This window comes from Anopheles stephensi, chromosome 2, assembly GCF_013141755.1.
Source record: "Anopheles stephensi strain Indian chromosome 2, UCI_ANSTEP_V1.0, whole genome shotgun sequence".
Taxonomy (NCBI): domain Eukaryota; kingdom Metazoa; phylum Arthropoda; class Insecta; order Diptera; family Culicidae; genus Anopheles; species Anopheles stephensi.
The window spans coordinates 27,285,911-27,306,275 of record NC_050202.1 but is presented as its reverse complement, the minus strand read 5'-3'; the positions used below and the strand labels follow the sequence as shown (position 1 = coordinate 27,306,275).

Here is a 20,365-nt window from a genome sequence, read left to right as displayed (position 1 = left end):
CCAAGTTCGCTGGAAACTTACTGTATTTGTTCTCGTACCACACCTTAACCAAACGATCGCTTTTGCCAGACGTTGCAAACAGCGTTCCATCGGGACTGAACGCCATGTGATGGACGGGCGTCGCGGTATGACATTTCCAAACACAGTCCCACGAGCTGCTATCGGATTCCTCTTCACCGGTGGGCGTTTTCGGATCGCGCTCTCCCCCGATCTCGAACTTAACCGCTAGAAGCAAACATTAATAGGGGGAAACCAAAAACATTAACCATGTACGGCTCGGTAGGTAGGTCAGTAGGGGTTTTCTTGTTCGTTCACATACAGCTTGGCTCGTCATCATCCTGCTTGGATAATCGTTCGTGCCATAACTGCAGAACCGTCCCTCCGGTCAGTAGTCTCGTGCCTTCCAGGTTCCACGAGAGCGAACTGATGTGTGACGAAGCCTGCAAGCTTCCGGTTTGGACCCATCTAGAAAAAAAGAAAATGTAGAAGAACGATGCCAGATGATCCGATGGAGCAGCCTCCCCGTCTCTTGATCAACAACTTACTTGTATTCCAATCCATGAGTTGACGCCCTTTCCGTGTGGATTAGCGGCGTCGGTTCAAAGATGCACACCTTGTCCTCGTACGCGGCTGCTATCTTTCCCGTATCGGTGCTGGCATCGAGTGCCGAGATGCGAATGTAGTTGTGCACCGCACCGGGAATAATTTGGACACGCTCAAAGTTGCTCGCAAGCACGACGATATTGCATCCTGCCGCGTATGCCTAGATTACGCAAAAACGGTAAGCGATATTAGCAGTGGGAAGCCGAACGGAACGTGAATTTTATTTTTCTCACGGTGCAAAGTGACAGAACAAACACCTCAAAAGAATAGATGGTAACTAGATGAATAAACAGAACAGGTCTGGTTGGCGCATACACACGGCAATCTCATCCGCCGTGGCTTATCAAAACGAACTCCATTTAATAAACAGGCATATCGCGCGATATCAACACAAACAGTGATTCACGTGCGGAAAATGTTTATTTCCTATCATGTTTGTGCAAAATATGTTGCAGTTGCTGCATTTTCGGCCATGAACCACGTGAAGTTCGCTGTGCGAATAGCAAAATAGCAACAACAACAAAAAACAACTTATACTCATTGTAATCAAAAGATTGATATCATATGGAGATAATAGTAACCGTCCTTCTATCCTCGGTAAACTCCCACCCCGCGTAATGTTGATCGTTGTTGTTTCGCGTAAGTGGTCTCACATGAAGTGTGTGCGCGTGTGCGTGCGTATATCGATGAGAACATATTGGGAGAGCGTTAACACAACTGAGAGAGTGAAAAATTATCAGTCAAGTGACTATCAAACGTCACCGTTTTTCCATTTTTCGATTATTCCACTCTTTCACTTGCAAGAAGGGTGTATTTTGGCAATGAATCAACATTTTATGATTAACAAAGTTACGACACGACCAGCCGAACCTATGTTCTCACACAACTACATTTCAATTCGCTTCAAAATTGCTTCCAACGCCTAGGAAATGGTGAAACGAAGACATTTGCACCCGTAGCGGAATCCGATTAACTTTCCCAAAAATCATTGTAACATCCTAGGCTGGTGGATAGGACATTACTGCTCTACGTTTGCCTGTATGAAAGCGAATAGTTCGTCGCCTAGTTTATTTACACAATCTCACTTAATCCAGGTTGCCAAGTGCAATCTCACGGCTCGTATCACATTACAACACATACACCATATCGCTCGGTGAAGGAAAAGGTTCCTAACCAGAGTCCTTCGCACTGGCCATGAAACGCCCGATCGCCGATCACGGGGTTTTGCGTGGCCAGACTGCCCTTTATGCTAATCAAACGAGACTTATCCAGCACGTACTGTGAAAGGAACTCCTTCGACGGATCCAACAGCAAAACAACGATCGCCAGCATTGCAAGCACCACTGAGAATCTGATGACAATTCATTTTGTTCTTTGGTTGGTTTTGTAACAACAACTGTACATAGTTTTAACGACAGATCACCCGCACGGGCATGATTTGCATCACGGACACAATTTTACTAGCCCGAAAGCACGACGAGCACGGTCGATTTTTCACACTACACACCACTAGCACCGAGCGTTGGGATATTCTTTCTCTTCTGTGGGTTTGCGTTTTTACAGCTGCAAAAAAAAAAAAAGTTCGTAGAGCTCAACTCGACCTGCACCCGCATAAACGTACCAAATGACACATTTCAAAACGCAAACGTCATCCCGATTCAATTTCGAACTTAGGCGGTGGTCTAGAACAAATTTAAATATGATATTTGACCGTTATTTAGAACTTGCAAAATGTAAGTACCAGGTAAGCGGGTTAGTGTTCTATTGCTAAAACAAAATAAATAAACAAAAAATTATTGCTCAGTTGATGAGCATAATACACGTAAAAATTGTTTAATAAATCTTTACTTCAATGAAAAATCAACAATTTTTTTTTCATCAGCTTAAAAATGCACTGAACACTTCAGTGTAAAACAAAAAAACAGAATGGAATCATTCTGTGTATCGACATTGCAATAGCTCTTGAGCGGTTTTGCAACATAAAATGATAATGCACCTGTATACTGAAAATTATGTTCCAGTTGTACGGGCCGTTTTTATTTGCATCGTCGAAGTTTGAATTACTTACATGCATTTATGTCTGCCATCATAGTAGAAAGACTCCTTTTAGAATAAGTTTAATGTCATGTAAGCCAGTTTGTTGTTATCCAATTTATTTTTATACACACTTTATTATTGTTTCAACTACACATACATGGTTCTACTGCATTAGATGCCCCTAGAAGGTTTTGTTTTGTTAGCTCAGTAATTGCCCAATGGCACACTGTGTCAACTGAATTACAGAAAGCAAGTTTAAAAAGTGTTTTATTTAATTGCCTTTCTTTAACATGAAAATATTGCTCAGAATTTTGATTGTCAATCATGTCAATTCATGGTACACAGCAAATGATTTCAGAAACGTATTTAAAGATAATTAAACTTTATCCAGTGCAATGATATTCGCTGAATGGTGATGCAAAGCATAAATTTGTTGAAAAAAGTATATTAATACGCCATAAATTGTAGTCTAAAATCTCCCAGAGCTGCGGATATGATCATCTAAGGGGATGGTAATTAAAAAGTTATAAACCTCATAACAAAGGCGCAAAATCAAAATAAATCGAAAACATGGAACAGTTTCTATACGATAGCCATACATTGGTACATTGGTTTTAATGCATGATTCATTGGAAGGCAAAAATAAGGATGTTCGGTTGGTTAAATGAACCGGAACTTCCCAGATTATCTGATTTCTTAAAAACAAAAATTGTAGAGTAAAAACAGTGATTCGACTCTGTAACCTACGCCCTGCTTCTTAAATGGTGTTAATATTGCCCACTCTGTTGATTTTCTAAGGTTTGTAATTTTGTTTAAAAAAGACGCTCTGTTATTGAAACCTTTCATCAGAAATTGTTAAAAGTTGAATGTAGACTGTAGAGATTGCACAATGTGGAATACAATCAAGGCCGGACATTAGTCAGTGGGCAATGCAACGGATTTTTTGGTGGGATTGTAGTTCGTGTATACGTTTTGATTCGCCTTCAGACTCCATATCAAAAACGATATGGCATTGATGTTGTAAATGGTACATATGTTACATACACAATTTATCAGTACGGTTAGTATATGCAACAGTCCACCGTTGCTCAATTGCATGAACTTTGCTGCACGATCCGGTTAGTGTGTTGTACGTGTATACTTGGAAAAAGGGGTACCGGAAAATTTGCGCCACAAATGGCGCCGGCGTTTAGTTTGATTTGGTACGAATATTATCTCATTTGCTGTTTAGTTTCTCTAACATTGAAACAAACCCACAGTCATAACGATGTACACAGTCATCTTAGCTCTTTTGTTGCGGTAGAAGTACAAGTAGGACGACAGTGAGAAGATATAGTTGATAGAAGATTTAGTGTTTGGAGGTGGATCCAACGTTGGCCGGTGCTGTCGCTGGCCGTTGCCCTGGAATGGTGGCGGAGTTTGTACAGTTGCAAATTGCTTCGAAAATTCGTAAAACAATCCCTCTGGTGCGTGTCACCATTCTGTGTTGCTTGATGCCAGTAAGAAGCTTGTTGCCTGCGGTGTAAAGTGAAGAAATTATTGATAAGCATACGTTTGTTAATTGTTGCGAAAGGGAAAGGCCATTCACAAGCCGTTCCTTGCTACCTCTCGCCCAATAATAATGAGTCCCGAATGTAATAATAATCGATGCTTAATACATCTTTGGTATATCTTTATTGTCTGATCCTACAAAGAGCTTAACTCCAAACCGTGTAAGTTGTGCAATCTAAACGTAAAGAACATCCCCATCAAAGACATCAGCCAATAAGAGTTCAGTAGAATCGGAGCATTATTAAAAGCAATTCCATCGGTATCGTTCCAGTAACATCGGTATCCATTTCCTTGGCGTTATTCTCATGGGAACATGAAGGTATCGGGGCTAAAGTCGGCAGCACATTTTGCAGAAAAGTATGTCTTATCACATGGATCCTTGTAGGAAGCCTCTGCAAAAGTCAGAATACCATTTGTTAACGCTCCCAGCTGGTGGTTGGGTGGAACGCTCCCCCACTTGATCACGGCTCGAGACGTACGTGTGTCTTTGCAGTGGCTTAATGCTTCCTTTGCCATCGTTTTCAGCTCGGGCGGAAGCATCGCCTCAATTTGGGCCATTGTTTTGGAGAAGCTGATTTCGCCTTTCTTCGTCATCTGGCAAAATCAAACCAGCCATTGTTAGCCAACACTGTTTGCAATCTTTGACTTGCACCAAATCGAATGGCATACTTACAGTTCCCGCCATCTGGGCAATGCACATGGTGTAACACTTTAGATCTTTATCAGGATCGGCAGGAAAAACGGATTTCCTTAACCCATGCAGATCCGCTTTTGAGCCACAGTGAGTAGAGGGCAAAAAACAAATAAACGATTAACTTTTTGCGAGGATTAACATAGAAAACCTCATTCCACAGCCACTAACCTTCTTCAATTTTAAATTTAGGAGCACAGGCTGAACGCATCATGTCCATCGAGTTAGTCAGTTGCTTCATAGTCATCTGCGCGCGAAACAAATACGCCAGTGAGTTTTCCATTCTTGTGTTGTTTTTTTTCCGCCGGTTGGAAATACTTACAGCTCCATGCGCATGTTGGACCAAAAACTGAGCACACAATGTCACCACAAACCCCACTTTGTTCATGCTACAAACAGCATCGTACGAACTGCGAACACAAACCAGCGTCTATCGGGCATGATTTGGACCGGGAAACTTTATCCCCGTACCGTAGAGCTTTCGCCTTTATACGATTGCTCGTACAAGCCGGGGGTGTAATAATAATGACCCGTTGCCATTGCATGCGTTGAATCATGACACTAAACACCACTTCATTGATTGCACTCCGGGCGGCTTAGTAATTAAACCGATACTTGCCAGTTCTGGCCAGACTTTGCGAGTGTTATAATTGCACGCGTAAGACAAACGACAGCCCAACGCTTCGCTTAACGTGTATGACAGTTACTCACCATTTTTAGGTCGTTCTTCGTCCTGTGGGAGAAAAGCGTTAAAGAAAACAGTGGGTTATCGTGCAATTACTCTAAGCAATTTTCCAATCCATTAGCGGCATGCAGCAGGCAGGCTTACCAGTTTGCTTTGCAGTTTTATTTCCGCATTTTGTTGCGCCTCCTCCAGCACACTGTCGAGGAACAGATTCAGGTCGTTCATTTTTTCCGAATCTTGCTTAAATTCTGCTATTTTGGTACCGATGTCATCGTGACAGTGCTGAACGTCGAGATTCATTTCCACGCGCATTGTGACGGAATGAGCTGCGAAGCAGAGCTGCCCTAGACTAGCCGAGATGAATGAATGGTTGTGTATGTAGGGGGGCAAGTTTTAAAAGCTGGAAGAAGGGGGAGAGCGAAAACAATAGCTATATATATACGCATGGAATCATGCCAGGTAAAGGGTGCGCACTCATCAATTAACGTTACTGTTGGCGCGAGATACTATTTGCCTAATGGGTCAGATGGTTGGGTTTTTGGTGTAGTAAGCATAACATTGGGGCGGTTCGATGGCCGAGGCGACAGCGGCGCCGGTCTTCACACGGCAAGGCCGGGGTTCAAATCCCATCTAGACCGCCTCCTCGTAGGTAAGGCTGACTACTTTACTACGGGTAAAATTAAGTCACAGAAAGCCAGAAATGGCAGGCCGAGACCTCTAGAGGTTGTAGTGCCAAGGAAGAAGAAGAAGCATAACATTGCATACTTATCTTGGTCACTTTCACAAGGTTTTATTTAAATGCCGTAGTTACTTAGCGGCCTTTGTAACATCTTAACCCACGTCCACCATTTGCACTCATGTCTTCGAAAATTAATCCCTTCATAAATTTTGCAAGAATAGTTAATTGATGTTAGGCGTAAGACTAACCGGAAAAAGGGAAATTACATCCAGGACCGAGCCTTCACAGCACACCGTCCTCACATACGCACATTCCACATTGTCCTTGACCTAGGCTACACTATTGCTCCAGATGCATGCTTTCATGTTTTGCTCAACGCTGGGCTATTTCTTCATCCCCAATGTGTGTGTCCAGCCTAGCCTTGGTAACGCTTGGACATCATATGCCAGCGACTCTCGGAAGGGGAAACGAGGGAGAAATTATCTCCCTTTTGCCTGGCCATACCACTGGCCGGAGGCTGCAACACTGGACCGGTTTTCGTTATCGAGCCTCCCACTTCGAACACGGCACGGCTGTTGGTGGACCCAAGCAGATGGGCTCGCGGGCTGATTACTTGCATGCATGTCCCAGGGATAGCGGGCAGATAGCGACAGTGCATTTGTTTTGGTTTTAAGCTTTTCTTTTTTGCTTTCCACCTCGTGTTTTTTTTTTCATTCATACGAAAATTGCTATCGCCGTCTCGTTCGCGCTTTCGGTCGCAATCCACTATTGGCTCGTTAAACAACCGTCGTGAGTTAGAAAGAAAACAGGCGTCTGTAGTACACAACACACACTCTCCGTTTTACACTCACACTCACAACTACCTGTTCATTTTTGTGATATGAGAGTCGTGTGAGTGCGATGCACCTGATGCACGGGTTGCTGCAGCAGCGCGCGTGAGAAACGGTTTATGCACAACAGTCGACCTCTGTTCGCGTAAGTGCGCCAGATTATCTACCACTGTAGCACTCTCCTGCACATTTGCTTATCTCTGCTATCATTCGCAAGCGATACCTCTCTCCCGTGTCCGGGCCGGGAATGTTAAAGCAAGTTTTGCCCTAGCTACGTACAAACTGTTGAGGCCCAACATCCTCGTCTAGGCTATTTTCGGTCCAATACTCATTCAATTATAAAAATCAATTTTCTTATCTGATTGAAAATCATCGCGTGTCAGCGCTCTCACCTCTCACGTCAAATCTGACCCGACAGGATTGCAAGCTTCGTCAATTTTATGGGCTCCGCTTTTCCTTTCCTGCGTTGGGATCCGCTTACGCACCGTCTTATTTAGGACTATATTCGCTTGGTGAAAGCATATAACGAAGCGTGGTTCATTAGGCGGCTACAAACGGTTAGGCCTGGCTGCTCGGTACACTAAAACCCCAAAAACCCGTCGATTGAACGATTAAAGCACACTAGATATACTACCTGGCACAGCACACAATTCTAGCACTACGACTACTCGCGACGAATATTCTGGCTGACTAGCTGTGCTACACATTTATCGCACGTAACCACCAGAACACGGGACGCTCAATTGCCACTAAACACAGATTTTTCTCTCGCTCCCGATTATCCGAGAACGTACCGTCAGCGTCGCTCTCGTGCATGCTCTTGCCTGGAGATCGTGGCTGTGGAAAACGAAAACAATTGCCAGCTAGTCAGCAAGCCCGTGCCCGTGGAACGATTTCCTCGCTCGCGAAGGACGAAAGGGGGAAATGCGATAAACAAGGCAAAGCTTTTGGTGAGAATCTTTGGCCATGTTCAGGGTCGTTGAAAAACATATTGAAAAGCTCTGCTTGCGCATGACATCTATACGAAACGCTTGGGAAAGCGCCGCAGGTTTGAATGAAAGCTTGGGAAGATCTAACACACAAACACACATCATCGTACGCACGCAATTGTACGCTAGAAAGCTATCAAGGTTTATCGTGATAGTTTTTTTTATTTAGCTTAAGTACTTTACAGATAATCTACGCTATATTCTTTCCATTTTGTCTTCGAAACCTCCTTTTTATCATTTATAGAATGAAGTTTAATATATTTAAAACAAGGGTAGAAGCTGTGTAGAAAGGGGGGCGGTCCGGTAGCAGAGGCGATAACGGCGCTGGTTTTCACACGACAGGACCGGGGCTCAAATCCCATCCAGACCGCCACCCCGTACATAGAGCTGACTACTTTGCTACGGGTAGAATCAAGTCACAGAGAGACAGGAATGGCAGGCCTAGACCTCTCAAAGGTAGTAATGCCAAGGAAGACGAAGAGAAGTGCAGAAAAGGATTTAATTTACTGTGTCTCATGGGCTATGCGTAGTATTACACGTTCGGCCACGTTCAGTACCTACATAAGGAACTTAGCCTAGTCCTATAAAAAAAAATGTTGGCAGCCTATACTCTTTCCTTTTTCCAACATTTTCTAATAAAGTTTCCCCTAAAATCATAAGTAAGTAAGTAAGTAAGTAAGTAAGCTAAAGGGGACTAGCTTCATGTAGCTGCAGTGTCTAATGGCAAACACTTATTTCATTTTGATACCCGTCTGTCTGCTACTTGTGCTCGGCTGCGCTCACCGAGGAGGGATTTCGAACTTAATGTCCATCGCGTCTATATCACGGGGTTTTTCAGTAGTGCTCGGTTCTCACTTGCACTGTCACAAAATAGCCATTACCCTGATCTCAACATATGGAAAAAGAAATATTCAAGGAGAGTAAGGGATAATGTCCCTAGGGCTAGGCCTCTTGGAATAAACTTCTTGGATTAGGCTAAGGGGCAGGGGGCCTAGCTCAAAGGAATTAGTGTAAGGGACCTGAGTGCATGCTCAAAAGGGCGTAGTCCTATGCCAAGGGGCTTAGTACAAGGGACCTGTTCCAAGGGGTCTAAAAACAGTGTTATGTTTCATCGCTGTGGGTCAATAAACTGGAGCCATCACAATTGTATTCAGTTAGACATGTTAGGGTGTTCCAGTAGTCAAGTTCCAATAATAGTTTTCCAAATGTTGTTGTTATTTCCAATGTTTCCAAGTTCTGATCGTATCGTGAGTCTTACCCGGTTTCCATATTCCTTGTTTACTCGGTTGCGTTTCATGTTCATACTGTTCCTTTTATTTTGAAGAGGGTTCATACCAATGGCGGATCAACCTAGGAGTGGAAGGAGCGGCTGCTTGAGGCCGCATCGGTGAGGGAAATCCTATTGTTTCCCTCTAATATCACAATTGGAGGGGCCTCAACTGCCATTCCGCTCGGGGCCTCCAAATATCTTAACCCACCACTGGTCCATACTCACACATAACTTCATCTTCATCCATACTCACACATATCTACTTCCATTCATCGATTCGTACAAGTGAGGTACAAAACAAATAGTGGAAATCTAGAGTGTAGGAATTGAAGGAAGGGAATCACACTAACAATCCATTCGTTCGATATTCAATGATAGCCCTTATCTGCGTTCCGCAAAAGGTCTCGTACCGGAGTGTTTGGTAATTCTGCAATGACTTGCACTGCATCCGAAAAGGCGGGCTGTGCCCCTTTTAATGAGGTTGAAACTCATAACAGGGCAATTGAAGATGATCTGAATATATGGCGGAATGACTAAAACCAAGTCTAAACATCGTATGAATCAATTCAAATGAATGCAGGATCTCGTATCGTAATTCCTGGATCATATGTTTAAAAAAAAAATAGTTGTGCACGAAACGGATGAGCACATCCGAAGCGTTTGTTTACAACACGAAGCGTTTTCATGCTCTTGTCAAAGTGATGTTACAACGGTACGTGTATACGCGGCCTGATGAGCTAAGCAGCATGACAGTTACCAAAATAAACCGTGCCGTAAACACACCGCAGATAAATTAAAGTCTGCAAAATGTCGCTGTTACGAAGAATTGCGCACTATCGACAACTATACAGGCTTACACCGGTTCGGTATTCTAGCAATGCTAAGGAAGAAACTATAGATCACACAAAGCAGAACGATTCGGAAACACATTTTGGATTCCAAACGGTAAAAGAAGATGAAAAATGGAAAAAAGTGCACAAAGTGTTTGAAGAGGTTGCGGCATCGTACGATTTGATGAACGATGCTATGTCCATGGGCGTTCACCGAATATGGAAAGATATCTTTATGGAACGGTTATCACCCGTCGGAAATGGAATAAGGCTTCTCGATATGGCCGGCGGTACGGGAGATATTTCATTTCGCTACATGAAATATTTACAAAAACTTCCAGCGGACGACCGAAAACCGAGTCATGTTACGGTTTGTGACATCAACCAAAACATGCTCGATGTTGGTCAAAAACGCTGGGAAAAGTACGTACATATTAATGGTGCGGGTGTTTCTGAAACATTTCTAAATTGTTCTCCATATTGCTAGGTTGAACCTGCCAACTGCCGGCGATACGATTGAATGGGTTTGTGCAGATGCTGAGAAATTACCTTTCGACGATTCTTCGTTTAGCGTATACACAATTGCGTTTGGAATCAGAAATTGTACCCATATCGATCGGGTATGTATTTTAATTATAGGATCAAGAAGAGCGGAAGTTACTATTATTGGTTTTGTCACTTTATGCAGGTGCTAGCTGAGGCTTACCGTGTTCTTAAACCAGGCGGGCGTTTCATGTGCCTTGAGTTCAGCCATGTCAGCAACGAGTACCTGAAATGGTAATATTCGGATAATTTTTTGCGAAAATATCCGATTCTGATAGTTTTATTCTCTTTCTAGGGTGTACGATCAATACTCGTTTCAAGTAATTCCTCCGATGGGCCAAATATTGGCAAACCAATGGCAGCCATATCAGTACTTGGTTGAGAGCATCCGAAAGTTTCCACCACAGCAGGAATTTAAATTGATGATTGAAAACGCTGGCTTCAAGTGTGTTCAGTATGAAAATTTGACCTTCGGTGTGGTTGCAATACATTCAGGGTTTAAGTTATGAGATGGATGTAGTTAATGAAAAATAAAACGTACCTAACTTCTCACATGGTAGACATCAAAGCGTACACTCTGTTCTGTTGTAGTTTCGCTTCATGCTGTTTGCTGGTTTTGTTTAAAAATAATATAGATTGAAATATAAACCATCGAGTACGTGTGAGATTGAACGAAACTAGCTGGCACATTTCAGAAAAATCAATGGAATACATTATTAGATTGCCCTGTAACGTCCACCCTTTTCTCAAAAAATGTTAACCTTACATTTTTAATGTCACGTGAGCTATTTAACACACCAGTTTGAAGAGTTCGGTAATGGTAAGTATCCATTCTCATTATAATAACGATAATAATACCTCTTAGATAAAAATACTCATGCGAAGGAAATAATAGGAGCAAACTCATTCTTTTAATATCAACAAAACGATTTTTACAGCAACTTAAATAAAAAATAACGCCAGCCGTGGAATATTCCCAGTACTCAGCAGAAACATGACAGACGCACAAAGAACGTCAGTTGTTTGACATTAGTTGTCAACACAAACATCGAGAAGGCTAGATGCGCACGCTCCATCGCTGGCTGCGTTCTCGATAGTAGACGGTGCATTATTGTTGTGGTTAAGCGTTTGCGAGTGATTTTTTGCCGCTAAATAAGTTCCTACGTTAGAAAATTGTGCAGTGTTATCGAGAAAGGTGTTTTCCTGCACGTAACAGGTATGTTTTGAGAACGGTGAACAACTATGCTATGGGGGCGGTCCATTCTGGAACGTCATTGAAGGTCTGTCATTTTTTTCATTTACTCGAAGGATTTGACATTTCAACAGCAGCTATTAATGCAGTGGTTGTCAATCAAACACATTGTTTTTCAGAGCCATTCAACTTTCTTTCAATAGGAAAAGAAAAATAAGCTCTAGTTAAGATTAAATGCATTCAAAACTATGTTTTCATTGGAATTAAATTTCACAAAAATTGGTGGAAGTGTGTTCAAAAGTTTCAGTGTTTCGTGGTAGCATTTGTGAGAATCGGAAACAATTTTTTTTATAAGGCTTTAACAACAAGCCATAGGCGAATTGGCGTAAGAAAATTAACTTTTTTAAAGCTGGTATCAAACACAAGCAATAACAAGGGAAACGGAATCAAAAGCGGACAACAACAAGGGTCGCAATGGGATGAGAAGTGGAGGGCGAATGCGCAAGCGGTAGGATGCGACATAAATGGGAATGGCTGCCAGGAGGGTAGAGGAGTCAATGTTGGCAATAAATAGCCTGTGCGCCTGACAATGACGATCTTTTAAGCCGATCAGTTCCAGCAACTGCACCGCACCGAGTATGGAGGAGAAGCAGCACTGGGGTCGTTTAGGAAGCGCCTTATGGCGATTCTAGTAAACTTCCGCTGTACTATCTCCAACCTATCCAAACAGGTGACACCTGCTGGGGACCAAACGACGCTGGCGTAGTCCAAAATAGGACAGACTCAGCAGCAAAACAACGCCCTCAAGCACAGCGGTTCACGGACCTTAGGTGCCATTCGGGTGATGAGGCCCAATAATTTGCTGGCCCGCTCGAGGACTGAGTTGTTATGTGGCTCAAAAGAAAGTTTCTAATCTTGTATCAATAATAACGACCTTGAGGGCTTCTTGAGCTAAAATTAAACCTCTCTGGGTTCTACTTTGAGGATAGTAAAGGAGAAAGTGATGGAATATTGATGATGTTTCATCTGCTGATCCTGCAGAATTTATTAGGATTGTTAGTAAAGCCTACGAACCGTTCTCTCGTAGCAAGGATCTATCTATCTATAAGATTGCGTAGTAAGAATAAGTAAAAAAACCGGCATAACTTTGCAGCTCGTTAAGTCAAGAAGGTGTAAAGATGGCGGGGAGTTGATTTTTACAAGGCAGAACAGAATATCAAATCCCGACCGGATCATCTTACCGAACGCAGGACTGAGAATCAAGCGACGCTTTAAATTAGGTCACGGAAGCCAGAAATGGCAGGCCGAGGTTAAAGCAAAAAATAGGAAGGAAGAGTAAAGGGTGCATCGACTTTAATACCTCTGTGTGGCTTGTTGGGAAGCATGCGAAACTAGATGGATCGTTTATGCTTATCTGGCAATATAAGAACCATACTAGATGAATTTTAATGGCTATGCAATAATGATAAGACCAATGGCCATGCAGAATAATAAGCTCAGACCTGAAGGTGGATCTCGATTTTTTTTTGTGGCTTCTGGAAAATGAAACCGGACCAATGATTAGGAGAAAGGGACGAAGGAGTAGGGTCTTGCGGACGTGTGATTATATTAAACTAAATATATGTGACAATCGCGACAGAAAGAGTTTGAATAACGAAATAAGACATCAAATTTATGGTGTCGATATTTTTATATGGTGTGATAATTGTCTCCTTCTTGCATTTTTAAATACTTAAACGATGTGGATCGATTTGACTTTTTTTAAAGCCCATAACAAGAATCTCCATGTTTGAAACTAAATGTGCGATTCGTGAAACAATTTTTGTTTGTTGGCTGCTAGCTTTGATTGTTTGTTGAACACATGAATACATTTGTTATTTGAACTCAAAAATACTATTCCTTGACTTGGTAACTGGAAATTCAGTTTTTCGGAGTCATGGTTCGGATGGGATACGTTATTCCTGCCGTGTGAAAGACAGGCGCTTACTATACCATCGGGCTTCTTCTTCTTTTTCTTCTTCTTCTTCTTCTTCTTCTTCTTCTTTAGTGTGTAGATTGTATCCTCCTATGAAATGAGTAGGCATTTCATACTCAGAAGCAAACTTCCTTGTGTGTGAAAAAGAGAGGACTGATATGTCCATTTCTCTTGTTTTTCTGTTTTCTCTTTTCTTTATTGATTGTTCCAATGTTTATGCTGTTTCCTTTGTTTCTTTGCTATGTTTTTAAGTTGATTTTGGTTTGGTTTGTATTTGATGCTTTTGTGTTTTTTTTCCTATCTGTTCTTGTTTTTTGTTTTTTGATATTTTGATATTTTATTATTTGTTTTTGGGAGTTACTACTTTCTCTGTTTTTAATTTTTTTTCTTTTCTATTGTCTGTTTTATTGCGTCCTGTCTATTTTGAATTTCAGCTATTAGTTTTGTCTTGTTCTTTGTGTTTTATCTTGTTTTGAATTCTATTTTGTATTCTATAGATATTCGATTCTATTTCGTGTCTGAGTGCGGCAGAAATGACAGTAATGTTTAACCTTATATTTGTTAATCTATATTTGCTTTTTTTTGTAAAAACCATTTGTTGTCATGTGTTGGCGGAGAATCTTTACTTAAAATGTATAGTTATTCCGGTACAAAACATATTTTAGTTATAATTTGTGATTTTCCTGTGCACTTCCTACTCGAAGGTTGGATAGTTATTATAGATTGCTATAGTTATTTCAGGAACTGCCAACATTTTTCTATTGCGAGTTCTGTATATTCAACAGACATTGAACCCTTTTTTTCGATGCGTTTAACTTTCGTTCGTTTCGTTTAATTCGTTGAACGAATCTGTCGTTAAAGAAACTTTGGACAAATATTTTGGGTTTTAAAAATAAGCGTTTGTCCTTTTTGCAGCGCCATCTGAGCCTTAGTGATCAGTAGCCTCGCCATCTTGTATACTCAAGTTTTGGTTTATTAGGTTGGTTTAAAAGTTTTATCAAGATTTTAAAATATATTAGCTTCAATCGTAGCAATTTCTCAATGTTCATTGGACTTTAATTGTTTTCACGTTGTTAGTGTATCATAAAAATGTTTTATCTCGAAAATCTTTTTTGGAAAATGTCACGAGCGAACTAATTCGTTGAAACGCTTTTTGCAACTAACCAATGCTTGTGCAAGGCTCCCCGATAAATCCGGATATCACTTATATTTGGCTATTGATTGTAGTGTTGTTAACGTCTTTAACGAAGTATGGGCCGATGGAACTTTTTGCATAAATTGCGGCACGTACAGTGGCGTTAGCGACATGTCACAGTTCTTCCAGGATTATTTCACAATTATCAATGACTTTGCTTGTGTTAATTGTACTGCATCGCTAACAACGGAATATTAAAAAAATATTAAAAGGTTCAAGTGATGTGAGAGAATATTTGTACTGGACTAACGGTTTAAAAACATAAAAAATAACACTAGACAAACGAAATAAAATATGGTATATTTCCTCAACGCAGAAGAAACATAATGATAGGATATTCAATTTAATGGAATTCACTTCATCGAATACTGGCAAGGGGTCCAGGTGCTGACACGATGGTACTGGAATGGGGATTTTTTTTTTATTTCGTGAAGGACGGCCTTGGCCGTATTGCTTGGGATCAGAATAACTCATAATAGTAAAATAAAAAAATACTTAAACCACCAAACTTATCGTTTGTTTCAGATATTGTTATACAGCTTCACCGGACTGAAACCTGTATCGTAACGATGGCATTACAACAAGCACAGACCGAAGCACAGCATATTAAAAACGTACTTAAACCCTGGACCAAAGAACCGATGACGAAATGTTGGGATTGGTGCAGCCCAATGCTCGATGGCGAGTCCTTAACGCAGCTGTACAAGTGCATGGGAAGCTATTGTAGTTTTACTACGAATGACACTTGTGCCATGGTAGTCCATCTGCAGAACCATGAAGATCTGGTGGACATTTTAAGATGCGCTTACTGTGTTGCAACATTCCCTGCGATAAATGAACTGATTGCGCACATAAAACTGGTACACGGACAGTGCCGTTACCAGTGCAGCTATTGTTTTTATCGCGCGTTGGACGCCGCAAATGTTTTTAATCACCAAAAAATATACCACAGCGAAGATCGGAGCGCTGCCAAGTCGATCATAGAGCTTGCACTGCATCACGAGATAGTTGGAGTTGACTACATGAACGCTGCCGTCAGAGGAAAAGTGCGTCAAAAGCTGTTGAAGTGTACCGGTATGTATTGTGTAGGAAAATTTTGATTGGACAGTAGTTGGTAACGAAATTGAACTAATCCCGCTTTGCTGATACTGCGACAGTATGCAATCAGCATTTTCTGGCCATATCATACTACATACAGCACATCAAAACGGTGCATCAGGGAACAACGGTATCGTGCTGTTGGTGTCAGAAGAAAATCATGAAGGATAATGCCGCATCACATTTGCTCACCCATTATATTGGGACTTACGAGTGTCTGTATTGCGACTATGCCTGCAACATCAAGCAAATGATGCAACGCCATCTAGGCAATGTGCATGCTTCTAAACCAATGTTTTGTTCCAAGAGACGGGAAGCAATGGTAGGAAAATGTTAAAAGCATACTTTATGCACTTCAATCCAATTTTAACTACTGTTTTTTTGTTTTGTTTTCCCCCCGCACAGGATTCGCATCTACCGAAGAGAAAGTATTTGCTAGATTTAAGAGAAATAGTTCCTGCTGAGTATGTGAAAAGTCTGGACAGTGGTTTCCAAACCGAGAACGCTGATACCATTAATTCTAAAACAAGTGCAAAGGAAGTCCAAGGCGAACAACCACTAATTCCAAAAATACTCAATATTCATGGTGGAATTAAGCTCACCGATAAGGGTGCGGTCCTTACCGCACAGCAAACGTTGCCGAGCGTACAAATGGACAAAACTTTGTCTGATGCAAGAGCAGGTGTAAGCATGGCTCCGGCCCGAAATGTTTCCGTCAGAGGAACAGCCGATTCGTTCACCGTACCAAAATTTAAGCGAGCCAAGTTAGATCGATCAATACAAAAATTATGTGAAAATTCGAATATAACGCTGTCGAAAAGCTCAAAACAAATGCCGCATAGCGGTGCCGGCATGGTAACACTCAGTAAAGTGCCAGAACAAAACAATGTACGAGAAAGCGAACATTCAGTTGAAGTAGGGCAATCAAGAACGGCTGAAAACAACACGAACTGCCACAACACAAAACCCACAACATTTCTCACTACGTCGTCCGCAAGGGCAAAAAGTGTGGAAGGCAAAACAACGGAAAGCAGCGCCGAACTTGTGAAGCATACCATGACGTACTCAGAGCACACACAATCCTCAGCTAATGCGAAACGCAACACTTACGTCGAAGATACGTATAAGGTGAAACAGATAAGCTTCCGGTTAACAGAATATACCGGTGATTTGGATCTATACTACCGACAATTGTCCATCTGCATGAACAAAACTAAAATAACAGCACGGGACATTAATGCGTGCGGCATTAATACTTGTGCGCTGCGGTTCGAGACTCACAACGCACTATTTCAGCACATGAAAACTGGCCACGGTATCTTGACCATAGAAACTCCGATAACAATAGTATGCACCCACTGTGCGCTGCAGTTGAACAACGTAAGCAACTACCTGTATCACCTTTCGGTACACAGCCTCAACCAGTACGCCTGCTTTGTGTGCTGTTATAAGCATTTTCTGCTAACAAACGTTGTTACCCACATGAATGAACACCATTCCTGCACTTCCGTTCAATTATCGTTTGCCCATCCGGCAAAGATGGATATACTGTCGGACATCATTCTCGTGATGCCGGGCACAATAACTGCGGAGGAAAAGCGAAACTGCATCCAGAATACAATCAAACTTGGCGATCACCTCACGCACAGTGCAAGTGCGATGAGCAAACCCCTGTTACGACCAGTGCGGACATATACGGAGCGCACGGCGAAGAGCTACACTTACAAACCGCACTTCAGCCTGCTGTACAAGTGTGGACTGTGCAGCGCGGTCGAAACTAGTAAACTGGCCTTTCAAAAGCATCTTTTGCAGGAGTGTCCCAACAACAAGCGCAGCTACTACAATTGTGCGCATTGCAACAAAATGTTCAAAGATTGGACCACCAACCTCGAATCGATTATCGAACATCTGTACTTTCATGGGGAAAATTTGTACGCCTGCGGGAACTGTGCGTACTATCACTACCTGTTTGAAAATGTGGCCGCGCACATAATCAAGAGCGCATTCCATTCGGCAAAGTGCGAGATTAAAGTGTTGCGCGAATCGGCGGAGCAGTGGGAGTGCAACGTGTGCCGGCTGAAATCTTCCTTCCGGCAAACCGTCATGGAACACATGCAGAATGTGCATGATTTGCCGGGCGAACGGTTTATGTGTTCGCTGTGCAACATGCGCATGTTAACGAAGGAGAAAAGCATTCGGCACTTTAAGGAGAACCATCCCAATCAGGACGTGGTAATGATAGAGATGTATCACGAGGCAGAGGTAGAGAACTCGTCGAACAATGACGACACGGATTCGGTTGCAGGCTCGGACGCTTCGAGTGATTTACAAATCATCGACGATGTGATAGAGTCATTTTCTTTGTCCTCGGCAAGTGATCATGGGGACGATGGGGAAGATGCGGTGTCAGAGCTCGGAAACGACGATCTTGATGATCTGGCGGAACACAACTTGCGTCGCAAATGCCCGGTGCTGCGAGAGCATAACTATTGCAGAATGGCGTGCAGCGAAATCCCGCTTACGGCAAAGGTGAAAAACGAGAACGGTAAACAGCCAACGGAATTGATGCATGATTCGAGCGCAACCGGGAATGTTGTAACGGAAAGTAATGAACCGTGCGTAGATAGCTCCGCTATTGGCGCTGATGATGGAGCGTCTAACGCTGTAGGAAATTCCACGGAAGAAATAAGCGACAGTGCGGCCGAGCCTGATGATGCAACAGCCACAGATTCGGAAATACTGCAAAGCCTGTCACCGAGCACGGTTATGAGTGTGCTGTCCATGGAGCGCCGTGCATCTAGGCGAGTTGCTGTAAAAAAAGACATTACGAGCCGCTGGATAAACAGCACCAAATATGGTTGCATCTTTTGCGATAACAGCTTCGAACACTACAAGTCACTGCACATGCACGCTCGAATTGTGCACGGTACAGTCAGCCGAAACTTCCTCCGTGACTCAAATGCCGACGGTGTGGCCAAACAAGCGGCAGGAGCTTCCTTCACCGGATTTCGGTTGTTCTGTATTGCGCGTTGCTTTTACTGCGACAAGCAGGATACGTACGCGGCGCTAAGAATGCATCACGACAAAAAGCACGACGGCAAAACGTTCGTATGCCTTGACTTTTGGAACCCCATGAAGTGTGGTCTTTGCGCGTATCTCAACGGTTCCGGCAATGAGAAGGACTTCAGCCATCACTTCCAACAGTTTCATACCACGATCAGCAAGAGGTATGCATCTCCGTACGATCACATCGACGATAGCTTTATCCAATGGGCGTTGACGCTCGGCAAGAAGCTAACCGCTGAGACTGAGGATGAGCTCAAGATTCTGAAGTACATCTGTGGCACATGCGCTGAAAAGTGCGATGATGAATTGCGCATGGGTATGCATGTAGCGAGCCATGTTTTAAAATTCCACTGCGATTACTGTACCAAAAGCTTTAGGGAGTTGAAAGCACTGTACGAGCACATCGTCATGATCCATCGCGTAGAGGAGTACGATCCGCCGGCGGCTGCCTCGACAGCATCCGAGCAAATGTTGCTTGACGTGCAGATGTGTTTCATCAATGGGTTTATTTTGTCAAAGCGCGAGGCACAGTTTACGAGCCACGGATCGTTACAGGTATTAGAAGAAGGGTACCAAAAGTACATTGAAGGCCAGCTGAGCGAATTGGATAGCTATAAAACAATGCTGTCTACCATGATAGAAGCGAACACAACATGCAAAGCTTTTCTGCAAAATCAGACCACTCATCCAGTCGTTATGCTGCTGCCGGTAGATGGTAATACTTCGGAAGAAGAGTCGTAGTTTGCTCCATGCAATTTTATTGCTTTACCGGAAATCGGTTACGTGCAAACCATGGCAGCCAGATTATTTCATTATAATTACTTTCAGGTGTTAATAGGTCTGCGAATTCAGGATTCCATAATACCATATTAGAAGAGTAAGGTACGGTCGCTGTTGTACGTTGCATTGTTAAAACGGAAAATTAAATCCAATGAAATATACGCATACGATGAATTTGTTTGAATTATTGTACAATATGTTTTTGTTTTAAATAAGGAGGCATTCATCGGTATCGGTTTTGCTTTGATTTCAACACCTAATTGCCAGCGTACTTTGTATCGAACCAAACACATTTGTACATTGATGGAAATGTAAATAAAAACACGTGAATGTTTTTCTTCGATAGTTTTT

General features: G+C 42.4%; 5 protein-coding genes across 9 annotated transcripts in view; 2 read left to right on the top strand and 3 right to left on the bottom strand.

Moving 5' to 3' along the window:
- Positions 1–2,255, bottom strand: part of LOC118506002 (dmX-like protein 2) — a 20,226-nt gene extending 17,971 nt beyond the window's left edge. For 2 of the 3 annotated variants that reach the window (XM_036042583.1, XM_036042586.1), the window contains exons 1-4: positions 1,883–2,255; positions 546–763; positions 320–465; positions 22–225 (exon numbers count right to left, since the gene is read on the bottom strand). In XM_036042583.1, coding sequence (XP_035898476.1) covers positions 22–225; positions 320–465; positions 546–763; positions 1,883–1,969 — 655 coding nt within the window. In that variant the 5' untranslated portion in view covers positions 1,970–2,255. The remainder of the gene's footprint in view (positions 1–21; positions 226–319; positions 466–545; positions 764–1,882) is intronic. The other variant, XM_036042584.1, reaches the window with a different exon arrangement.
- Positions 1–20,365, top strand: part of LOC118506003 — a 25,379-nt gene extending 5,014 nt beyond the window's left edge. Inside the window, exons 1-4 of one of the 2 annotated variants that reach the window (XM_036042588.1) lie at positions 11,624–11,924; positions 15,596–16,144; positions 16,228–16,490; positions 16,574–20,182. In XM_036042588.1, coding sequence (XP_035898481.1) covers positions 15,640–16,144; positions 16,228–16,490; positions 16,574–19,975 — 4,170 coding nt within the window. In that variant the 5' untranslated portion in view covers positions 11,624–11,924; positions 15,596–15,639 and the 3' untranslated portion in view covers positions 19,976–20,182. Of the gene's footprint in view, positions 1–11,623; positions 11,925–15,595; positions 16,145–16,227; positions 16,491–16,573 lie in introns of those variants that run through there. The other variant, XM_036042587.1, reaches the window with a different exon arrangement.
- LOC118506009 lies at positions 2,720–7,862 on the bottom strand. Of its 2 annotated transcripts, none has more exons than XM_036042594.1 (4): positions 7,711–7,862; positions 5,712–5,967; positions 5,594–5,615; positions 2,720–4,155 (listed from the first exon to the last, which is right to left on the bottom strand). In XM_036042594.1, the coding sequence occupies exons 2-4, from the start codon at positions 5,877–5,879 to the stop codon at positions 3,989–3,991; spliced, it is 357 nt and encodes a 118-aa protein (XP_035898487.1). In that variant the 5' UTR covers positions 5,880–5,967; positions 7,711–7,862; the 3' UTR covers positions 2,720–3,988. The 2 variants fall into 2 exon arrangements, with proteins under 2 accessions (XP_035898487.1, XP_035898486.1); XM_036042593.1 differs by having other exon boundaries at positions 7,469–7,826.
- On the bottom strand, positions 4,276–5,585 carry LOC118506007 (general odorant-binding protein lush). The gene is made up of 5 exons (XM_036042592.1): positions 5,205–5,585; positions 5,054–5,129; positions 4,865–4,959; positions 4,671–4,785; positions 4,276–4,583 (listed from the first exon to the last, which is right to left on the bottom strand). The coding sequence occupies exons 1-5, from the start codon at positions 5,268–5,270 to the stop codon at positions 4,495–4,497; spliced, it is 441 nt and encodes a 146-aa protein (XP_035898485.1). The 5' UTR covers positions 5,271–5,585; the 3' UTR covers positions 4,276–4,494.
- Positions 9,728–11,281, top strand: LOC118506006 (2-methoxy-6-polyprenyl-1,4-benzoquinol methylase, mitochondrial). The gene is made up of 4 exons (XM_036042591.1): positions 9,728–10,588; positions 10,653–10,785; positions 10,854–10,942; positions 11,004–11,281. Exons 1-4 carry the CDS (start codon positions 10,143–10,145, stop codon positions 11,215–11,217), a joined length of 882 nt encoding a protein of 293 aa, XP_035898484.1. The 5' UTR covers positions 9,728–10,142; the 3' UTR covers positions 11,218–11,281.